General features: G+C 43.0%; 4 protein-coding genes across 4 annotated transcripts; 2 read left to right on the top strand and 2 right to left on the bottom strand.

Annotated features, from left to right (window-relative positions):
- Window positions 1-2,402: 2,402 nt before the first annotated feature.
- On the bottom strand, window positions 2,403-3,055 carry LOC138910956 (aspartate and glycine-rich protein-like). The gene is made up of 3 exons (XM_070207412.1): window positions 3,050-3,055; window positions 2,528-2,987; window positions 2,403-2,455 (listed from the first exon to the last, which is right to left on the bottom strand). The coding sequence occupies exons 1-3, from the start codon at window positions 3,053-3,055 to the stop codon at window positions 2,403-2,405; spliced, it is 519 nt and encodes a 172-aa protein (XP_070063513.1).
- Window positions 3,056-3,226: 171 nt separating this feature from the next.
- Window positions 3,227-5,164, top strand: LOC116651878 (putative gustatory receptor 93c). The gene is made up of 2 exons (XM_032439155.2): window positions 3,227-4,631; window positions 4,942-5,164. Exons 1-2 carry the CDS (start codon window positions 3,612-3,614, stop codon window positions 5,098-5,100), a joined length of 1,179 nt encoding a protein of 392 aa, XP_032295046.1. The 5' UTR covers window positions 3,227-3,611; the 3' UTR covers window positions 5,101-5,164.
- A 452-nt stretch (window positions 5,165-5,616) lies between these two features.
- Window positions 5,617-7,431, top strand: LOC6634965 (putative gustatory receptor 93c). Its single transcript, XM_002058676.3, has 2 exons — window positions 5,617-6,635; window positions 6,694-7,431. Exons 1-2 carry the CDS (start codon window positions 5,622-5,624, stop codon window positions 6,850-6,852), a joined length of 1,173 nt encoding a protein of 390 aa, XP_002058712.3. The 5' UTR covers window positions 5,617-5,621; the 3' UTR covers window positions 6,853-7,431.
- Window positions 7,432-16,406: 8,975 nt separating this feature from the next.
- On the bottom strand, window positions 16,407-18,248 carry Gr93a (Gustatory receptor 93a). Its single transcript, XM_032439078.2, has 2 exons — window positions 17,118-18,248; window positions 16,407-16,666 (listed from the first exon to the last, which is right to left on the bottom strand). Exons 1-2 carry the CDS (start codon window positions 18,246-18,248, stop codon window positions 16,457-16,459), a joined length of 1,341 nt encoding a protein of 446 aa, XP_032294969.2. The 3' UTR covers window positions 16,407-16,456.
- Window positions 18,249-19,515: the final 1,267 nt, after the last annotated feature.

The following is a 19,515-nucleotide window of genomic DNA, read 5'->3' as shown; positions in this document are numbered from 1 at the left end:
TGTGCATTTAGTAACAAGCATGTCCAACATACTATTTGCCCACTTAAGTAGCTGGCCGGGCATGGTTATTAGCATGCAATTTTAAGATTTTTAATGTCGGCGTAGCATTCACAATGCAGTCACACATGCGCGTACGCGTGCACGCATACATGCGCAATATCATAGAAACTCTGCGAAACACACACACACACACACACACAGAGCGACAGACAGAGAGTAAGAGAGTGAGAGAGCGGAAGGCAGCGAGCGTGAGAGATTGTATGTATGCATGTAGTTGTGCACACAGTCGCGTTGGCCGCATTTTCGCCTGCGCCTTTTTGCATTTGGCCTCGCAATAAATTTAAAGCGCACATAGCAAACCAAAAAAAAAAACAAGAACAATTTATGGCGACGCTGGCTGCGTTGATTTGTTGCCTTTTTCGCTTTGCCGTAACGGTAAAGCCAAGCTCTGGTGCCATTAAAATTGTGCAGCCACAGGCACACACACACACACACACACACTTGCGCGCTGTTGTCGTTTTTCTATTTCGCGGCTTTCACATTTTTGCAACTGCGCACCAGAAAACGGCATCTGTAAAATAAAAAAAAACTAAACGCAATAAATTATAGCAAATGGGTGGAAAGGGGCAACAGCATTTAATAGCACTGCGTTTTTCATTAATCATCATTAATGTCAGAGATCGTTCGGCGAGTGCAATGCCTGGAAAAGCGTGAAAAGCGAGCCAAGGCCGTGAGTCACACACGCAGACTCCCTGGACACAATGGAAATCAATCAACCCTGCAGCAAATTGCCTGCCCCCCACCCATTCAACTAGCCAAAGGCAGCGCTGTCTCGCTCTAACTCTCTCTCTCTCTCTCTCTCTCTCTCTCTCTCGCTCTCTCTGTTCTTGAAGCTGCGTGTCTGCTGCGTTTGGACGTGAGGTCACGCTGAGCAATTGGCAGCCCTTTGGTTTGCTCTAATCTGCTGACCAAGTTGTGGCCAGCCGCTTCGCATGATTTCCTTCGGTCCGGTCTGGTCTGGTCTGGTCTGGGCCCGGCTTGCGCAATTTTAAAACTGAGCTGAGCTGAGCTGAGCCAATTTGCGGCAAATCAACGGCAACACGGCATGCAAAGCACTTTGGGTTTTCAGTGTTCATTTCGTTGATTGTTCCCACAATTTTCGTACAATGCTGGAAAATGTACGTGCCTCGTTCGTTGTCCCCTGGCCACGCATTGTTCAGTTTCTTGCTTTTGTTGTTACTGTAATTACCTAAAAAAAAAAAAACGTTAAAAAAAACGTTAAAAAAAACGTAACAATAAAAAAGGCCAACAACAATGAGAAAATTCTTTTCAAATGGCACTTCAAGGCAAGGCTGGGGCGCTGTCAGCGAAGTCAGCAGCTTGAAAGATCTTCACAGATCTGGACGCAAATCGTTGAGCGCTGTAATCGTGCACACACACACACACACACACACACACACAATAATGAGGTGTAGGAGAGAAGATGTAGCATAAGAGATATGCCAGAAGATCACGTACATGTACCGCATGAAATGGGGGCGTCATTTACATGGCGGAGCTTAGAGCGTGACCCCAACAACGGATCGCAGCGGCAACAGCAACAACAACAGACAAAAATGCAATACATGATGTACAACAATATAGAAGTAAGACAAATCAAGTCAGGTGTACATCATCCAAAATAAAAAAACCTCTCTCATTGGGTTCGGTTTGTCAATTTAGACTTCCATTTAACCAAGCTTAACTTTTTTTTAGTTTTTAAATTTAACTTAATAAATGCAATGGATGATGTACAACTATGTACGATACAGACAGATCAAGTCAGGTGTACATCATCCATTTTAAAAACCATCTCTCTTTGGGTTCGGTTTGTCAATTTAGACTTCCATTTAGCCAAGTTTTACTTTTTTTATTGTTTAAATTTTACTTAATAAATGCAATGGATGATGTAAAACTATGTACGATACAGACAGATCAAGTCAGGTGTACATCATCCATTTTAAAAACCATCTCTCTTTGGGTTCGGTTTGTCAATTTAGACTTCCATTTAGCCAAGTTTTACTTTTTTTAGTTTTTAAATTTAACTCAATAAATGCAATGGATGATGTACAACTATGTACGATACAGACAGATCAAGTCAGGTGTACATCATCCAAAATAAAAACCTCTCTCTTTGGGTTCGGTTTGTCAATTTAGGCATCCATTTAGCCAGGTTGACTTTTTTTTTAGTTTTTAAATTTAACTTAATAAATGCAATGGATGATGTACAACTATGTACGATACAGACAGATCAAGTCAGGTGTACATCATCCATTTTAAAAACCATCTCTCTTTGGGTTCGGTTTGTCAATTTAGGCATCCATTTAGCCAGGTTGACTTTTTTAAATTTAAACTACAAAATTCTAATGATGTACAACTATGTACAATACATACAAAATATGCTTAGATAGAAACTCTGCATTGGGGCATATGTAAATGTAATAATAGATATTAGCTTGCAAGCATTTCCTTACACGGAAGGACCTACTTATGTCTATATCATTGTCATCATCTTCATCTTCAACAACCTCACCTTTATCTTCATTTTCATATTCATCATCTTCATCTTTATCCTCATCATCATCTTCATATTCATCATTTTCATCATATTCATCTTTAAATTCATATTCATCTTTATCTTTTTCTTTAAATACAACTTCATCTCCATGTTTATCTTTATCTTCAAATTTAACTTCATCTTCATGTTCATCTTTATCTTCATCTTTATCTTCATCTTCATATTCATCTCCATCTTCATCTTCATCTTCATCTTCAACTTCAACTTCATCTTCATCTTCATCCTCATCATCATTTTTATCTTCATCTTCATATTCATCTTCATCTTCATATTCATCTCCATCTCCATCTTCAACTTCATCTTCATCATTATCATCATCTTCATCTTCATCATCGTCATCATCATCATCATCATCATCATCATCATTTTGCTATGTTTTGAGGTATGCCCAGGTTGATAATGTTAACAATGCTTAGTCATCCCCGCGCTGACGCACATAGTTCAGCAACTACTTAATCAATTAAACAATTTCTGATTAAATTCTCCAAGCTTTGGCTCAATTAACAGGTGCACAGAGACGTCTGCAGGTATGTTAAAACAGAACGGATCCGAGCACAGGTGTGATAGATATATATATATATATATATATATGTAAGATACGAACTGAACAGCAAATCTTGTCCTGGATATGCAGAAGATAGATGAGATATGGATACCATATCGATACTTGTAAAGACAAATAAAGACCAGTAAACGTTTTCCAATCTGTTTTGTCGTATCAATAAATAGTCATTGCAAATATTGTTTCTACAATCAATTATCAAGCCTCTATTAAACTTATTTCGCTTATCAAAATATTGCGCCAGGTAGCCATTAGCCTAATGAACCCTCCAGATGGCTATCAATGGGAGCGGGAAGCCCTGACCTTGACCAAGCAATCAGTTAATACCTATGTAAATATGTGTACACCTGTGTATGTGTGTGTGTGTGTGTGCTTATAAATAGTGCCAGGCAATGCTGTGCCACAACATTGCGGTAATTTGTGCGCTTAGTCATGGTCGGCAGCCAGGTGAGCGTCTCCTCGCTCTCCGCGCGCATCTTGCGCGGCGCCTACTGCTATGCCACAATGCTGGGATTCATTTGCTTTGGCATCAAGGGCAATCGAGCGGATGGGTGCCTGGTTGCCCGGAATCGCTACTGGTACAAGTGGTTCTGTCTGCTGTCGCGTATCTTCATCTGTGGCATTTATACCAGCATTAGCCTTGACTATATCAAGAGCCTGGATAATCCGCATTTGGTGATACTCTCGTGGATCCGGCTGGTCGGCTGTATGATCTGTGCCTGCGTCATTCTGCTGATGCAGTTCTGGTTTGGCCAGCAGGTGCTGTGCGTGGTCAACAGCTATTTCCGGCTGTTCCGGAAGGTCAACGCGTTGCCCGGCTGCGAGGATCAGGGTTTCGGCGGCAAGCGTGAGCTCAGTCTGCTGATCTTCAAGCTGATTTGCCTGCTAAATGAGCTCTTCTGCGAGCTTCCCATGTTCTTTACCGGTCTCAATCTGCGACTTGTTGTTAGCCTGCTCGTGGATATCTATATCAGTGTGAATGCCACCATGATCGGACACATGTGCTTCGTGGGCTATCTCAGCGTGGGCGCCCTCTACGCCCGCGTCAACCGTTATGTGCGCCAGCAGCTGCGCCGCCAGCTGCGCGGCCTGGAGCAGCACGATGGCTACCAGGCCAGTCGGCGGCAGCTGAGAGCCGCCGGCTACCGGCTGGACGAGTGTCTGGGCATTTACGATGAGATTCAGCGTGTGGGCATCGCCTTTCATCGCCTCATGGAGCTGCCGCTGTGCCTCATTCTGCTCTTCGCCTTTCTCAGCATGACCCTGGTCTCCTACTTCATCATGCTGAACAGATTCCGTGATGCCACACTTTGGCTCCTTGTGGTCAGACTCTTCGTCGACGTGGTCCTGCTGACACTGGCCATTCATGGAGCCTGCAGCAGCTCGCGAGTGATTCGCAGGCTCAGCCTGGAGAATTGCTATGTGAGTGAACGCAGCGATTGGGACATGAAGGTGAGTTCCTGGCCAGCTGTGACTCCTGCTCAAGCTTGGTTTTGGTCTAAAAGTGGGCGGGGCTTTGGGAAATTGGTGAACAGTGAGCAAAATGCAAAAACATCAAGAAATTGTGCTTAGCAAACGTGAGGTCAAGTACGCGTCGGACCAGCAAGCGTGCAGTCGCTGGCTCAAGTCTAAGCAGTTGATTAATTTGCTTTTAAAATTCAGAACAATAGCATATATTTTTTACTCACCTCTGAAATTGTATTAGATTAGCAAAAACACTCGAGCTTAAATATTACTACGAACTCTTCTTCATCCATTGCAGCTGGAAATGTTCTTGAGTCGCTTGAATTTTTACGAGTTTCGAGTACGTCCATTCGGACTCTTTGAGATATCCAACGAGCTGATATTGGTCTTTCTTTCCGGCCTGGTTACGTATCTCACCTACATACTGCAGTATGGCATGCAAACGAATCAGATATGAAAAAAAAATCGGACCTTTTAGTCCGATTATATTTTATTTGAACTGGACACCAAGAGCTGTCGGAGAGAACTGAAATAATATTAATAGTATTAATAATAATAATAATAATAATAATAATAATAATAATAATAATAATAATAATAATAATAATAATAATAATAATAATAATATTAAATGTTTAATACTTAGCTACGCATTCATTTCTTTCTGGCTCTGCTCGCAGTTAAGGCCAAGCTAATGCTAATGCTAATAAGCTAATAGGCTAATGTCATTTGGGTGTGTTTATAGAAATAATATATATATATGTTATATTAATTGCCTTTTGATTTTTATCAAGCTACTTGACAAATAAACTTGAAGGTGTGATAATTGTATAGGTCATATGCTGTCACATGTTGTCTAGAATCTCGGATAATATTGCAGCTTCAATTAGCTTATTGAAGCCCATTGATAAGCATCAGCATAGGCATAGCTATAAGTATAATTGCCAGCCCGTTTGGCTAGACACTTGTGGCCCAGTCATGATCGGAGCTCGTCGCCGGCTGCGCGCCTCCTCGGTCTCGGCGGGCATCCTGCGCGGCGGCTTGAGGTACGCCACAATTATGGGTATCATCTGTTTTGGCGTGAAGTGGAATCGCAGCGAGCGGCGTCTGGTGGCCAAGGATTGGCCCTGGTACAAATGGTTCTGCCTGCTGGCGCGCATACTGATGTGTGGCCTCTACTACGTCTTGTACAATGACTTCATCTTCGTGCTGAAGGTCTCCCATTTGAAGGTAATCGTCATCTTTCGCATGCTCATCTGCATGGTCTGCGCTGTGGTCACCCTGCTGCTGCAGCTCTGGCATGGACAGCGAGTGCTTCGTGTGGTCAACAGCTTTTTGCGGCTCTATCAGCGCGTGGAGGCGCTGCCCGGCTGTCAGGATGTGGGCTACGGGGGCAGGTGGGCGCTGTGCCTGCTGCTCGGCAAGGTGATCTGTATGCTGCACGAGCTTGTCTACATGATACCGCCGATGCTCGAGGAGCTTGACTTTCATTTTGTGCTGAGCACAATTTGCGATACATACAATACCGTAAATGCGGCCATGATCATGCACATCTGCTTCGTGGGCTACCTCAGCCTGGGCATCATCTACGACCGGCTGAACAGCTATGTGCGGCACGAGCTGCGCCAACAGCTCGGCGAACTGGGCGACGCCGTCAGCCGGAGGCAGCTGGAGGCGGCTGGTCACCGCCTGGACGAGTGCCTGGCCATCTACGATGAGCTGCATCAGGTGGGCCGCTCGTTCCATCAGCTCATCGAGTTTCCGCTTTGCATCATACTCATGTTTACCTTTGTCAGCATGGCGCTGGTTGCCTTTTTCATCACGTTGAACCAATTCGACGGCATCAGCCTGTGGACCATGGAGGGCAAGATGTTGCTGGACATTTTGCTGCTGACCCTTGTGGTGCATGGTGCGAGAAGCAGCTCGCGAGTGATCCGCCGGCTCAGCCTGGAGAATTACTACGTTAGCGAGCACAAGGATTGGCACATGAAGGTGAGAAGGCGGACTTCAGTCGGACTCGAGCTTGATTTAAGTGCTCCCTTTCTCGCAGCTGGAAATGTTCTTGAACCGTCTGAACTATAACGAATTTCGTGTGCGTCCCTTGGGCCTATTCGAGGTGTCCAACGAGCTGATCTTGGTCTTTCTGTCCGGCCTGGTCACCTATCTCACCTACATACTGCAGTACAGCGTGCAGTTGGAGAATCTCTAGGCTCTCGTCACGCTGTGGGCGCACTTATTAACAACCCTCTGCTTATGTTAGGGTAAGGTACGCACACACACACACACACACACACACCTGTCCTGCGGTCGCATGTAGAAATCCGTTTGGCAGGACACCAGCTTAACGTTTTTCTGTCTCACTTTTCCCATGAAAGTTGGCGCATAAATTATATATTCATGCGCAAGTATTGCGGCATTCGGTATGCACTTTTTGCCGTGGAGCAGAAAATTTATGCAGCTACCGCACGGCCGGCCGGACAGTTCACGCTAAAAGCGCATAAAAACAAGGCCGAGGCCGTCGCTCTAATTAGCATAGGTAGCTGTCCAGGTAAAGGTAAAGGTAGAGGTAAAGGTAAAGGTAAGGGCACAGATAAAGGTGCACTTGTTCGCTGCACTTGTTCCAGCTCTTGAAAAGGGCTGCGTCAGCGTTGGCGATAATCAAAAAAAAAAAAAAAAAAGAAAACCTGGATAAAAAAACAATTACTTGGCCGAGCCGAAGATTGAATACCCTTGCAGACCTAACCGGAAATCCTTTTTGCACATATCAATTTGTTAGTCAACCTGAAGTTTTGTGAGCTTAAATTATTATATGAAATTATTCTATGCTATCCAAAACAAATACTCAAGGATAACATTAGCTTAATTTTTTTTATCATATTAAAAATTCATATATATTTATTCTATTATAACTTTTTTCCTTATACATTAGCTTGGCAGCATATTATTATTATAATATGCTTAAAGGATATTATAATAATAAAATCAAAATATCCTATTAATATTATAAAGTGATACAACCACAATAGAGTTAGCGCATATTTCCCGGCCTTGTCTGTTTTGCAAGTTTCTTAATTGAAAATATATATACTTTTGTTAAGTTCAGGCTTAAAGTTATATAGATATTTGAGAATGAACTTCAAGTTGTTCGACTTAAGAACTCAAAGTTGAAATCTTAAAGGAAAAAAAGGAAATTTGAACCGCATTTCACATTCAAGCGGGGTGGATTTTGCGAAACGTGTGAAATACGTATGAAATGAATTTTAACAAAGATCTTTGAAAAGGAGTTAGAAACCGATCTCAGTAAATAGTTGCCCATAGATTATACTATATTATAAATAAATGTGTGTATATGCCGAACAAAATGGGAGATGTGTCGCATAGAGCATGACAAATCAAATTGAATTCTCGCAGATGTTAGGGTATAGAAATCAAATTGTTGGTTGGTGACGAACATTATCTCGGCATTGACAGAAGGAGAACTGTGACGATGCCTCCGGCCTGAGACTGAGAGTGGGGAACTGGGATTGGGATCAGTATTTGGGGGCCCGTTGCGAACGGGCGCAGCTCCAGCTGCGTGCTTTTTGTGTTTATGCGTGCCGTGTAAACGGCAAGATAATCAGAAAACGTAGCATTGGCATTGCTCAAATTATTGTACTTTATATCAAAAGGCAGCAAAACAGAACGCAGACCGGGTTACAGACAGTTTTCCCATGATTGTTCTGTTGGCAGCGACTGGGACCGGGCTGGCGGTAATTATGGGTCACTTCTTATGTAGTATGTGCTGCTCTCTCTCTCTCTCTCCCTCTCTCTCTCTCTCTCTCTCTCTCTCTCTCTCTCTTTTCTTTCCGCCTGCAATTATCATACACACACACACACGTGTACAGGTATATTAAAGTTTGGGCTAAAAGGCGAAAGATACTATAAAAAAATTAATGATGCTTTCAACATTTCACTAGACAAAAGCCCACGGCCTCATGTTGAAGTTGTAGCCTCAAGTGCAGGTAACTCCTCACACCTGGTAACTGGGCACAAAATGTACAGCTACTTGGCGAACAACAGCAACAAGAGCGTCAAGAATATTGCCGATAAAACGAACGGATGATGATGAAAATATCATCATTACGAACCGAAAGCCCTAAGTCAATCAAGATAATATACATCTATATATACATCCATATGGAGGAACAGTAGCCGCGAGAAGGTAGAAGGTAGACGGTAGCCTCGAGACGGTAGCCAGCAGCTGGCTGAGTGAGAGAAAGATCCAAAGTATTGCCGGTTGAGGCTGCAGGCCCCGAAGCGAACACAACATCCGATGATAACTCATTAGCCATTAGCGGCCAAAGAAAACGGAAGGTTCAGCAAATTTTGCACATTGTTCGAATAAAATTACTTTAATGTAACATTTCCCCCAAAAAACCACATTAGCTACCAACTATCTCGGCCTCAATTATGAACACGAATAACACGAATTGTTACAGCATTTAAATTACACACTTCACTAATGTCAATGCAGACAGAATGAATGCATTACATTAGGCACATGCATTAGGCAAATATATATGCACGTATATAATGAATAGACACATGCTGCATATATAAATATATTTAACTATTCAGTTTGTTCAACTTAATTTCTTAATTAACAATTATTGTACAACAATTCCAAATTGAGTTAGCATAAGGCACATATATATATATATATATATATTTTTTTTTTTCACACTCTACGCATGAAATAATAAAATCTTGGATTTGGAGGCAAGCTACTTAAAAATACAAATATTTAAATAAATACATAAAAGCTTAACGTAAACTGATTAAAGAGATTATATAACTTGAAGGAAGAGATTATACAACATGGGGGTATATATATTCGATTATACAAAAGGAAGGTCGGCTTAGACTTAAAGACGATAAAACTGAAAAGTTGATATATACTGATTTAAGGCGGAATACTTAGAAAATCATACGTGAGAAATCTTTAACTATTTTGAAGTGCTTTAAATTTATAATTTCTATTGCGCCTATTGGGATTATTTTGAAGCCTCCGACAGAGCCAACTGCATACTATTACATATGCACGCATGTACTGCATGCATATATACATGCATATATGTATGCATGTTCGTATAGCTAAATATGTGCTCGATTTGTATTTATGGAACTAGTTAATTAAAAACAACTTTGATTTAATGCAAATTGTTTTCACCTTTTACAGCCTGAAGGCCTTCTAAGGCATTTGTGTAACTGCAAAGCTGCATATGCGCATGCATGTATACATACATACGCATGCGCATGCATACATGCATGTACATACATTTACATGCAACTGTTGAGGCTGAAACCTCAAGCCCAAAGTCAAAGAATTGGCACGAGCTGAGCACACGTCGTCGTCGTCGTCGTCGTCGTCGTCAGCGTCGTCAGCGTCGGCGTCATCGTTGTTTGTGCTTCATGGGCTTGGATGTGACTTGGGCTGGGGCTGCCGCTGTGTACAGTTCTGGCGCGGCATTTTATGGCTGCACACATGGCGAATGCAGAATGCTCGACTGGCTTCGGGGGAACTTGTTTTGTGGGCCGATGGGCGCGCGCGCGCGTAGGCGCTGCAACAGGCGCGTGTGCGATGTGCCAACATCTGGAGCTGGACCAGTTTGAAGACAGCAACGCATCCGCAGCACAGTAGCCAACGGGCCAGGTACACACACACACACACACACACAGTGATACAAACATACATATGGACAGACACATTTGAGCCCGGGCGCAAGATAATCGATGTATACTAATTATTTGCTTTGCCTGCAACTGTTTGTCATGCTCCGCGCTGCGTTTGCGTCTGCGTCTGCGTCTGCGCCAGCGTCTGCCACTCGTTGGTACAGCAAAAACAAAAAGCACAACAGTAGCCAGCAGCCAGCAGAGGTCCGCAGTCCGCACTCAGAGCTGAGCTTGAGATTGTGCCTGGCTAAAATAATGGCCATCGACAGCAGCAGCAGGCGGGTTGGGGGCCGGCTGAGTCTTGGGCAAGGTTACGGACGCTGCGAGCGTTGCGTCGCGTTGCGTTCTGTTCTTGCAAGTCCAGGCAGGCAGGCAGCACTTTGCACGGTAGTCAAGTTTAGACACCTTAAATACACAGGAAAGCGTCATTTAAGCGCTCGTTCCAAAAACGACAAGCACTGGGCGTGGCACAGCCCGCAGACTGCTGCATCACTATTAATTACATGGACGGGCCTCACTTTAAGCCTCACTAAATTATATATGAATGCATATTTATATATATATATATGTAAAGATATATAAGCTGCACTTGCATCTGCTGAGATTGAGGCTACAAGGTCAGAGCTTTGGCAGTTCTGCACAGATCGATTTCAATCAACACCCCACAAAAGCTCAGCCAAAGCTCCGACTCGCTGCGACAACAACAACAGCAACAACAACAACAACAAACAAGTTTCTGATTTAAAGAACAAAAAAAGGTACAGTCACAAAGACTGTACCAACAACAGCAGCAGCAGCGGCGGCGGCGGCGGCGGCAGTGGCAGCGGCAGCAACGCTGTTGACGTCAAAGCTTGGCAGCGTTTCGTTTGGCTTGAGCCAGCTTTTTTGATTTGGCCGAGACGTGTGGCAAGCTTCAAGTTTGGAACAGGTTTTGATTTCGAATTTTGGAGCTGTTGTGCAAAAAGTTCAACAACTGTGCTGCTGCTGCTGCTGCTGCTGCTGACGCTGACGTTGACGCTGACTCTGACGCTGCCATCGCTTGCAGATGGCTGGTTGTTGATCTCGTGCTGCGGCCGCTGCCCGCAAAACAAGTAGCAAAACAGACGACGACAAACAAGCGAGCGTTGCGTAAATTACAAGCAGGCACACACACACACACGCGCATACGAACGCAAACACGTACACACACACACACACACATGCACAAATTAATATTATTTTTCTTTACGATCGCAACGTCGACTGCGACGCTGGCCCTATTGACTCTCCCGCTCCCACGCTGATGCGCGCTCTCTTTGGGCTATCGCGCTCTTTTTCTATCGCTGTTGTGTGCTTTTTGTGGATTCCATTTGCCATAAAGTGCGTTAATTTGTTGGAAAGTGGGTCAGCACTAATTTCGGTTCATCGAACACACAAATAACAAAGCGTCCGCGTCGAGTGTGCGTGCCCTGCCCGTCGCCGAAGTTCTGCGCAGCGGCCTTAGGCAACCGCAACCTGCACCCCTCCCCGCAGCATTGGTTTGAGTTCGCGCACCTCTCGAGTACACTACCAAATCTGTACGCGGCATGCACGACGAATGATTCATGCATGCAACTGCAGGCAAAGCGAAAAGTATTTCTTTGCCGCATTCCTTACTGATTTACTCATTTTTTTTTATGGCAATTACCAAACCGTTAATCCACTTGCTGTTCGAAATATCTGACGTATTTGTGATTGCCATAACGGGCCTTACTATAATTATAGTAAATGTCATTTATAGTGCAAGATAAATCTTGGTATAGACGCAACAAAATCAAGTTAAGGATTTCGGTGAATTTCGTTTCGCCTTTAAGATTTCTGATAGACCACATTTTATTTAAATTTACATGTTCTTTGCAAGCCAGATGCTTTTGATTCTACATAAACAGTTAGACATTGCAATCTATTTGCTTTGTAGGTCATCAACGATTCGATGTTGTAGACCGCAACGCTTGCATGCCCACTTGTTAGCGCCTTGTGTATTTAGGCCAAAACGAGTATTGGCATTTGCTGATCTTGGCTTGTAAGTGCGCGGGCCAAGGGGTCAGTTTTTTTTTTACTCAATAAACACACATACATATATACTCACAGCATGTTTTTGTTTCGTATTCGATGTGCTTCCCCCCCCGCACTTGATTTGCCATGCACTCACACACGCACACACATGTGCGGAGAATTTGTTATTATTTTTATAAGATGTGCCCGAATGTAGGCTTACTGTGAATACACACACAGTGTGTGCTGTGTGTGTTGTTCTTGCTCCAAATTAAGTTCAAACATTATTCGGATACGTAGAGGGGGAGAGGGGGGGGGGGGGCGCGCGGAAATATAGATGTGTGTGTGGGATGGCAAACAAAGTGGTTTGTTTGTGTCACGTTTACGAGCACACGATCTCAATACCAGAAGGCAGCATTAGCTCTTCTGTTTTCTATTTTGTTTCCAGTCATTCGCTAGTGAAAGTATTCCAAAATGGATCGCATGACTTTGCCGTTAATTTGTTTGTTTCCATTTGCTGTGCATAACACTATCTAACACTGGTCAACAAAGTGCGTCAAATGGAGCGTTAATCATCTGTGATATATTTAAGTGAATCAAATTTGATTGAGTTTAATATTTTTTTGGCACGCCGAAGATCGGAGTTTGTTGAAATATTTTGGAAAATCGAATATTTTGCTGATCTTTCCTACAGCAGCGATATTATGTAGGGGTCCAAAGTTTATAGGTTTTTTCAAACATATAGGGGCCATGGTAAAAAGGGGGCGTGTTTAGGTCTTTATGTATGTCATATCATATATAAATTAGTTCTTGGGGTTCCATTCCATTCCATTTTGGAATTTCCTTTAGTTTCCCATAGGTTTAGGAATCGCTTTTTGAGTACATTTTCCTATTTATGTTATTTATTTGTGGGGACTATTTTTTCTTTTTTTTTGTAATGAGGAAAATGCTTTGCCATTTGTCAAGTGAATCTTTGGTGTCAGCGACATTTTCCCTAGAATTAAATGCTTTCCCCAAGCTCTTTTATCTGCGAGTGCAGCGCAATGTGCTGCTGTGTCTTACGGACTACGGCAAAGGTCAAAGAGCTTGTCGGTTTTTTTTTGTTCTCCTGCTGATAAGCAAGTGTGTGGCCTGCAATTGAATAGAATGTGTATTTAATTAGCTCAGAATGTGACGCTAGTTACACACGATTCTTACGCATGCCTTTAAATACATAACCGCAGCCAGAACCGCAGCTGGGAGCTGGGAGCTGGGAGTTGTGTGTGCCCTTGGCATGGGGGCCATTTGGAGTGTGCGGCATCTTTCAACTGCAGCGGCGGCATGCGAGTAACAATGCAGCCGCAACTGCGGCTTTTCAAGCTGTTCCCGTCATAACCTTTGCCGCTGGCCCCACATACGGCCCGAGGCGTACAGGGTGTGCCGAGAATTTGCAGAGACACCAGCCGGCGGGGAGCTGGGCTAATTAAGTACATGGCAAATACTTGGAATGGCCCGTTGTGCCGGCAGCAGCAAATCGAAGCTGGCTAATGGGGGGCGGCCTGGACAGAGACTGGACTGGCCGGAAATATGCATGGCTTGGCCGGCCCGACTGGCCTTTTGGCCAGCAGCAGCAGCAGCAGCAGCAGCAGCAGCTCCAAATGGGCAAAACAAATTTGAATGCGCCCTGTCAGGAAGAATTGGGAGCTCTGTTGCCAGCATAGCCCAGCGGCGTGTGCAGCCGACCACAAACAAAAAAAAAAGCAAAAAAAAACACAAAAAAGCAAATTAATTCAGTTGCAATGTAGGCAAGTTTTCGTTATTTCCCTATTTGCTAAACACACATGGGGTATTTTAATTTCGCAATCAATTTTGTGACGCATTGAAAGCGGCTTCTCGGAGTAAAGGCAAGGGTGCTGATACATGTTGGTGTCCATAAAGTATTTTGTAATAATATATATACAAAAATAAGAGTTTGGTTCAAATTTTAGACATTCATTTTCCACCCATTTTCCGCCAGTGAACTATTTAAATCCATCCGCAACTTTTTGAACTACATATTTTACATAGATAATGGAAAATGAATTAAGAAATTAATCCTTCATTCAACCTTTGACATGCATTTATCAACCAAAATGGATGGATTTTGCGAAATGATCTTTGAAAATGATCAAGTAGCAGTTCGAATGATAAGCATAGACGTTTTTTACAACCGTTTTCCACGATTTTTCCACACAAGCGCGTGGAATTTCTCATAGCTCTGCCTATGTTTGCAGCTCCACAACACATCAGTCCGTCAGGACCAGTAGAAATATATATATATATATATATATATCTCTATCTGTATATCTATATATAGCTATATACATCTATAGACTGGCGCTAGCTTAAAGATTTCTTTTGGTTAAATGTTCGCATGTACCTACAGTCTTATAGATTTGGATCGTTTGGATTATTAGGGTATTAGAGGGTATTAGGTCTTCGACTTGCCATGCATATGTTATTTTGCTTGTTGTTTTTTTTTGTCCGCAGTTTTGTTTGCTTTGTTCAGTGCATGAGTATTTCGCCAAGCGGATCACACACTGAACGCACACGGGTCAGCAACGGTGCCGGGTTCAGGTTCAGCTGACGACACTCCCGACTAACCTCGACAATATATATATATATGTATATATGTACTCGGACGGGGTATATCTGTATAATGGGCGTGACAAGCGCGTTACGCTCGGCTGGCGCCCAAAAATAATCAAAGACAAAGACGCTTTCGTAGATGACGATGTTGATAATGGGAGGGGCGGAGTGGGCGGAGCAGGAACTGTCCGTGCCAGACATAGCTATGATAATTACGCCGTGTTAGGCTACGAGCTCCGGATACCGTTGTTGTTGTTGTTATTATTTGGCTGCCTAACGAGCAGCGACTTCTCAGCACCACCCATCTCCGAATTGTATCAGCTGGGGCACGTATAATGGGGCACAATATAATGAACGATAATATGGGCAGCATGAATTTTAGAAAAGTTCAGCGATAGAGGGCCAAGAAATTTGGATTTACAAATGGTTGCGTGGGCCGAGAAAGCGTTTCCATCGTCTAACTCAAAGCGCATAAAGTCACAGCTTGGGACTTTCTGTGGAATAAACTGGGTCTCGGCCTGTTGGAGTTTCAAATTATAAGCGCATTTTATCTTTTGTATATTCCAGTTTTTGTTCAGTTTCCTTTGGAAATGACGTCATTCCAAATGTGCTGCACCCCATCATAAGATCACAATTTACGAGCCTATTGAGCTACACAAATTGATAATACATTAATGGAAACCGATTGGGGTTGTTTTCTCAATATTTATATAAAGATAGCTCTTACTTTTTACATATACATTAATATTATATATTATATGCATTTATATTATTTTAAAATCCTAGCCTTGAGTTAATGCTATGCTGAGCGCTCTTCTATACGATATTCATGTGCTTAAGCATTGCCTAGGGGATTTATATATTCTTATGTATATCTATGGCACGCACAGATCAGATAGATTTATTGATATTAATCTGAAGTATCTGTTGTAGGTAATATGATATTACACTCTGATTTTCGTTTTTCTTTTCTTTAACTGTCTCTCTTTCACGCATTCTCTCTGTCTTTATTTTATATGGTCTCTTTCTTTCTCTCTCTTTGATTATTTTTCCAACTGCCTTTCTCTCTTTTCCTCTCGGTCTCTGCTTGCTTCTGTTACCTTTTCACTCCTCTCTCTCTCTCTCTTTTATTTACTTTCTGTCTTGTCTCTCACTTTTTTACTTACTCATTCACAGTCTTTCATGCCGCCTTTCTATGCGATTTTCATGAATTCAAGTTATGCTCACAAGTTTGGAATAGAAAGGGAACTAGCTCAGGCGTTTTATATAAAGTGCTCAGATTTCAGCGAATGCTTGTGTATATTTTTTTTTACCTACATAAACACGTTTGTGTATTGGTGTAATCGTATAGTGTTTATAGGGTATTTCCCATTTCGAAAAATACTTAACGGAACTGATTATCTTTAGTAATAAGCAGACCTAATTTGATTACCATGCCGAGTGTTCAATGTACATATCTATAGATAATAAAGCTATTTTTATTAAGATACATTTTTATGAAATTGTTTTATGCTTTCTGGCAACTCGTCGGCTACTTCGAAGCCGCCAGTAAAAGCAAATTGTATCAATATAAATAGATACGCGATAATGGCCGATAATATTGTTGGTATAAATCCATTGTTCAGCTGAAGGATGCCCAGCACCTTGATTTCCAGTTGCTGCGTTTGTAGCTGATTCAGAAAGGATTCCACCTGTTGCAAAAGAGTTTAAATAATGTGTCTCATGCTTATACCCTGAAGCCCTTTTATATGGTTGAGAGGGTATAATGGCTTTGTGTAAATGTATGTAAAAGGTATAAAGTATATATGTGCATGAATGTCTTGATATCGGAGAGAAATGCAGTATGGAAACTTTTGTATAGCATTCCCAGATCCAGAACATTTTAGCTTTTGCATATCTCCCGCTTTCCATCAAAATTGTGAGAAAAGAAACGCTTCTCGGGCGGTACAAGCCTTTGATATCTACACTCAATTGGATGTGCACTGCAAACGATCGGACAATAAGCTCCGATTCTACTCAAAAAAACATTGAGAGTTTGTTTATGTATAGAATTAAACTGGATTGATTGTAATGACAGACTGGCCTTGGGCTCAGGGTATTCCCTAGTCGGACACTTCCGACTGCAGCATTTATTAGACTTACGCTCTTGTCCCATCGCTGATCAATGTCGGTGCAGACAATATCCAGCGGCAAGATCTGTGGCATCTGTGATTTCTTGATCGTGAAATCCGCGCACATGATCAAGAGCACAATGTTGGCCATCTTAATGCAGACCATCAAGATGGGCACCAGTTCGCCCTGCGCAGCCTCCAGATAGTTCAAAATGTACTCGTACAGCATTAGCAGCAAGACAATAAAATTGTAATAAATATAGAATAAGATCTGCCATTGGAAAATGCGCCGGAACGAGAGCGTCACGTTATACAGCTCGTTATAGATGACACCGCAGGCCTCCAGTTCATCGGCCCGATCGCAGAGCAGACACATGCGCTTATAGTGGCTGAGGGGCACATGGGGACTCGACTTGTACTCGGATTCGGATTCGGATTCGTCATCCGACTGCAGCTCCTGGCCATCGATGTCAATGGAGCGCATTTGCCGCAGCATTGTCGCAATGTGCGCGCCCATGTGCTCGTAGAGCAGGCCGGAGACGAAGAAGCCCAGGAAACAGGCGTCCAGCAGGAAGAGCGTGCCCAGCCACAGGTAGATGGCAATCAGGCCGCCGATCACCTGACCAATTTCCAAATGGATTATATGCTCGAGCGGCAGCAGCTGCGGCACCTCATAGAGGCAGCCGGCGAGCGTTAAAAGCAGCTTCAGAGCCGTGAATACGGCGAACTTGAGCGGCAGCAGCTGTTGGGTCCGGGTCAGCGCACAGATGTGTCCATAGAGCGCAATATAGCGATTCAGTATGGCCATAAATCGGGACTCGGCGCGCACCTGCATGATAAAGGAGCCGACCGCAAAGACGGTCACCGAGCCGGACTGCATCATGGCAATCAGAGCTGCGTAGCTTTGGCTACTCTTCACGGATCTAAACATGCCCGGTATCATGGTCCAGTATATGTTAACCAATATGGCGCGCCACAAAATGATCAACAGACGATTGCACTGCTGTCGCGGCGCCTTCAGCTGCACCGGCTCCCGCTCCAGATCCAGCGAACTGGACAACAGCGACAATCCGCGCGCCGCTTGGTAAAGCGCCAGCAGGAGCCGGCGCGAACGTAGCTCCACGCGACCAACTGCTGCGGCCTGTGGCTTGTGCTTGGTCATGGCCAGACATGGACTGAAAATGTTTGTACTGAATGTCCAATGTCCTGCCCGCTGACAGGCCACAAGCTTCAAAGGGCCGTTGGAGCTGTACAGTTGTTGCTGTTGTTGATTTTATTAATTGAATGTGTCTAGATATCGGCAATTGCGTTTCACGCTTCGCTGATTGCCTTGCTGACTGATTAGCCGAGCCCGGAGCTGGACACGGAGACGGAGACGGAGACGGAGACGGAGCCGGAGCCCATCGCGATACGAGCATACTCGCCCGTTGATGGACAGGGCGAGCAGTGCCCGCTGCCTCCCCTCTTTGAGCCACATGGAACGCACATTGGAACAGATGTTGCTCAAAATAGGGCGTAAAATAATATTTCGATTTCTATTTTTGCTGCGAACTGTTTGCCTTTCGACGAAACTTAAGACTTTCCAATTGTATCCAAAATACTAGTGTATTATAATTTGCATTCAGGTAAATAGAACTTTTTATACATATTATTAAAATTGATTTTTTATAGGCATTGTAAAAAAAAGAATAATCAATCTACAAGATACATTTGCTGCAGTATATTTAATATATGCATCTTATTACAGATTGCAACCTCAGATAGGATGGCAGCCCAGCTCAGCCCAAGACTTTAGAGATTGGATAAGTTTTCACAATTCATGACATATCTCTCGTCTGGATGTAAATGGAAAGTTTTGCCTGATAACCTGGTTTTTAGTCTAACTCGATTTCAGATATTGGTGAGTTTTGATCCGAAAATAGATTCCAGTCCTCCGTCAATATTTTACGAAAATAATTCAATTCGCGTATGATTATATTGAAACATGCTATAACTAGTTGTCAAATAATATTACATTTTATTTTATTTTATTTTTGAACAATTTTGACATACTAAATAGATTTCATATACAGCTAAGTACTTCCTAAGCAATACGCACTCAAATTATGTTTGCAGAGATTGGCTTTGTGGACTGAGGCGGCTATTAAGCAAACCATTTTATCCAGATTATCGCCATTATAAATATGGCTTCACTAAATGTCATAGATTTTAAAATGTGTAAGACGGGTAAAATGTATTTTTTTTTTTTTTTGGGCAGACAACAGAATCGAACTCCGACCCCATTAGGTGTATGCTTAGTCGATCCGTCTGTCTTGCTGTCAATATCGAAAGCTACTTAAGCTAGAGACTTGAATTCTATATCTATATCAACTCGGCATACCCCAATGGGTATGGTTAGATATACGAAAATCCAGTGCATTTCCCATTTC

The sequence above is a fragment of the Drosophila virilis genome, chromosome 2, assembly GCF_030788295.1.
Source record: "Drosophila virilis strain 15010-1051.87 chromosome 2, Dvir_AGI_RSII-ME, whole genome shotgun sequence".
Lineage (NCBI taxonomy): Eukaryota > Metazoa > Arthropoda > Insecta > Diptera > Drosophilidae > Drosophila > Drosophila virilis.
Note: the sequence above shows the minus strand (reverse complement) of the source record. Positions and strands in the feature narration are given on the sequence as shown.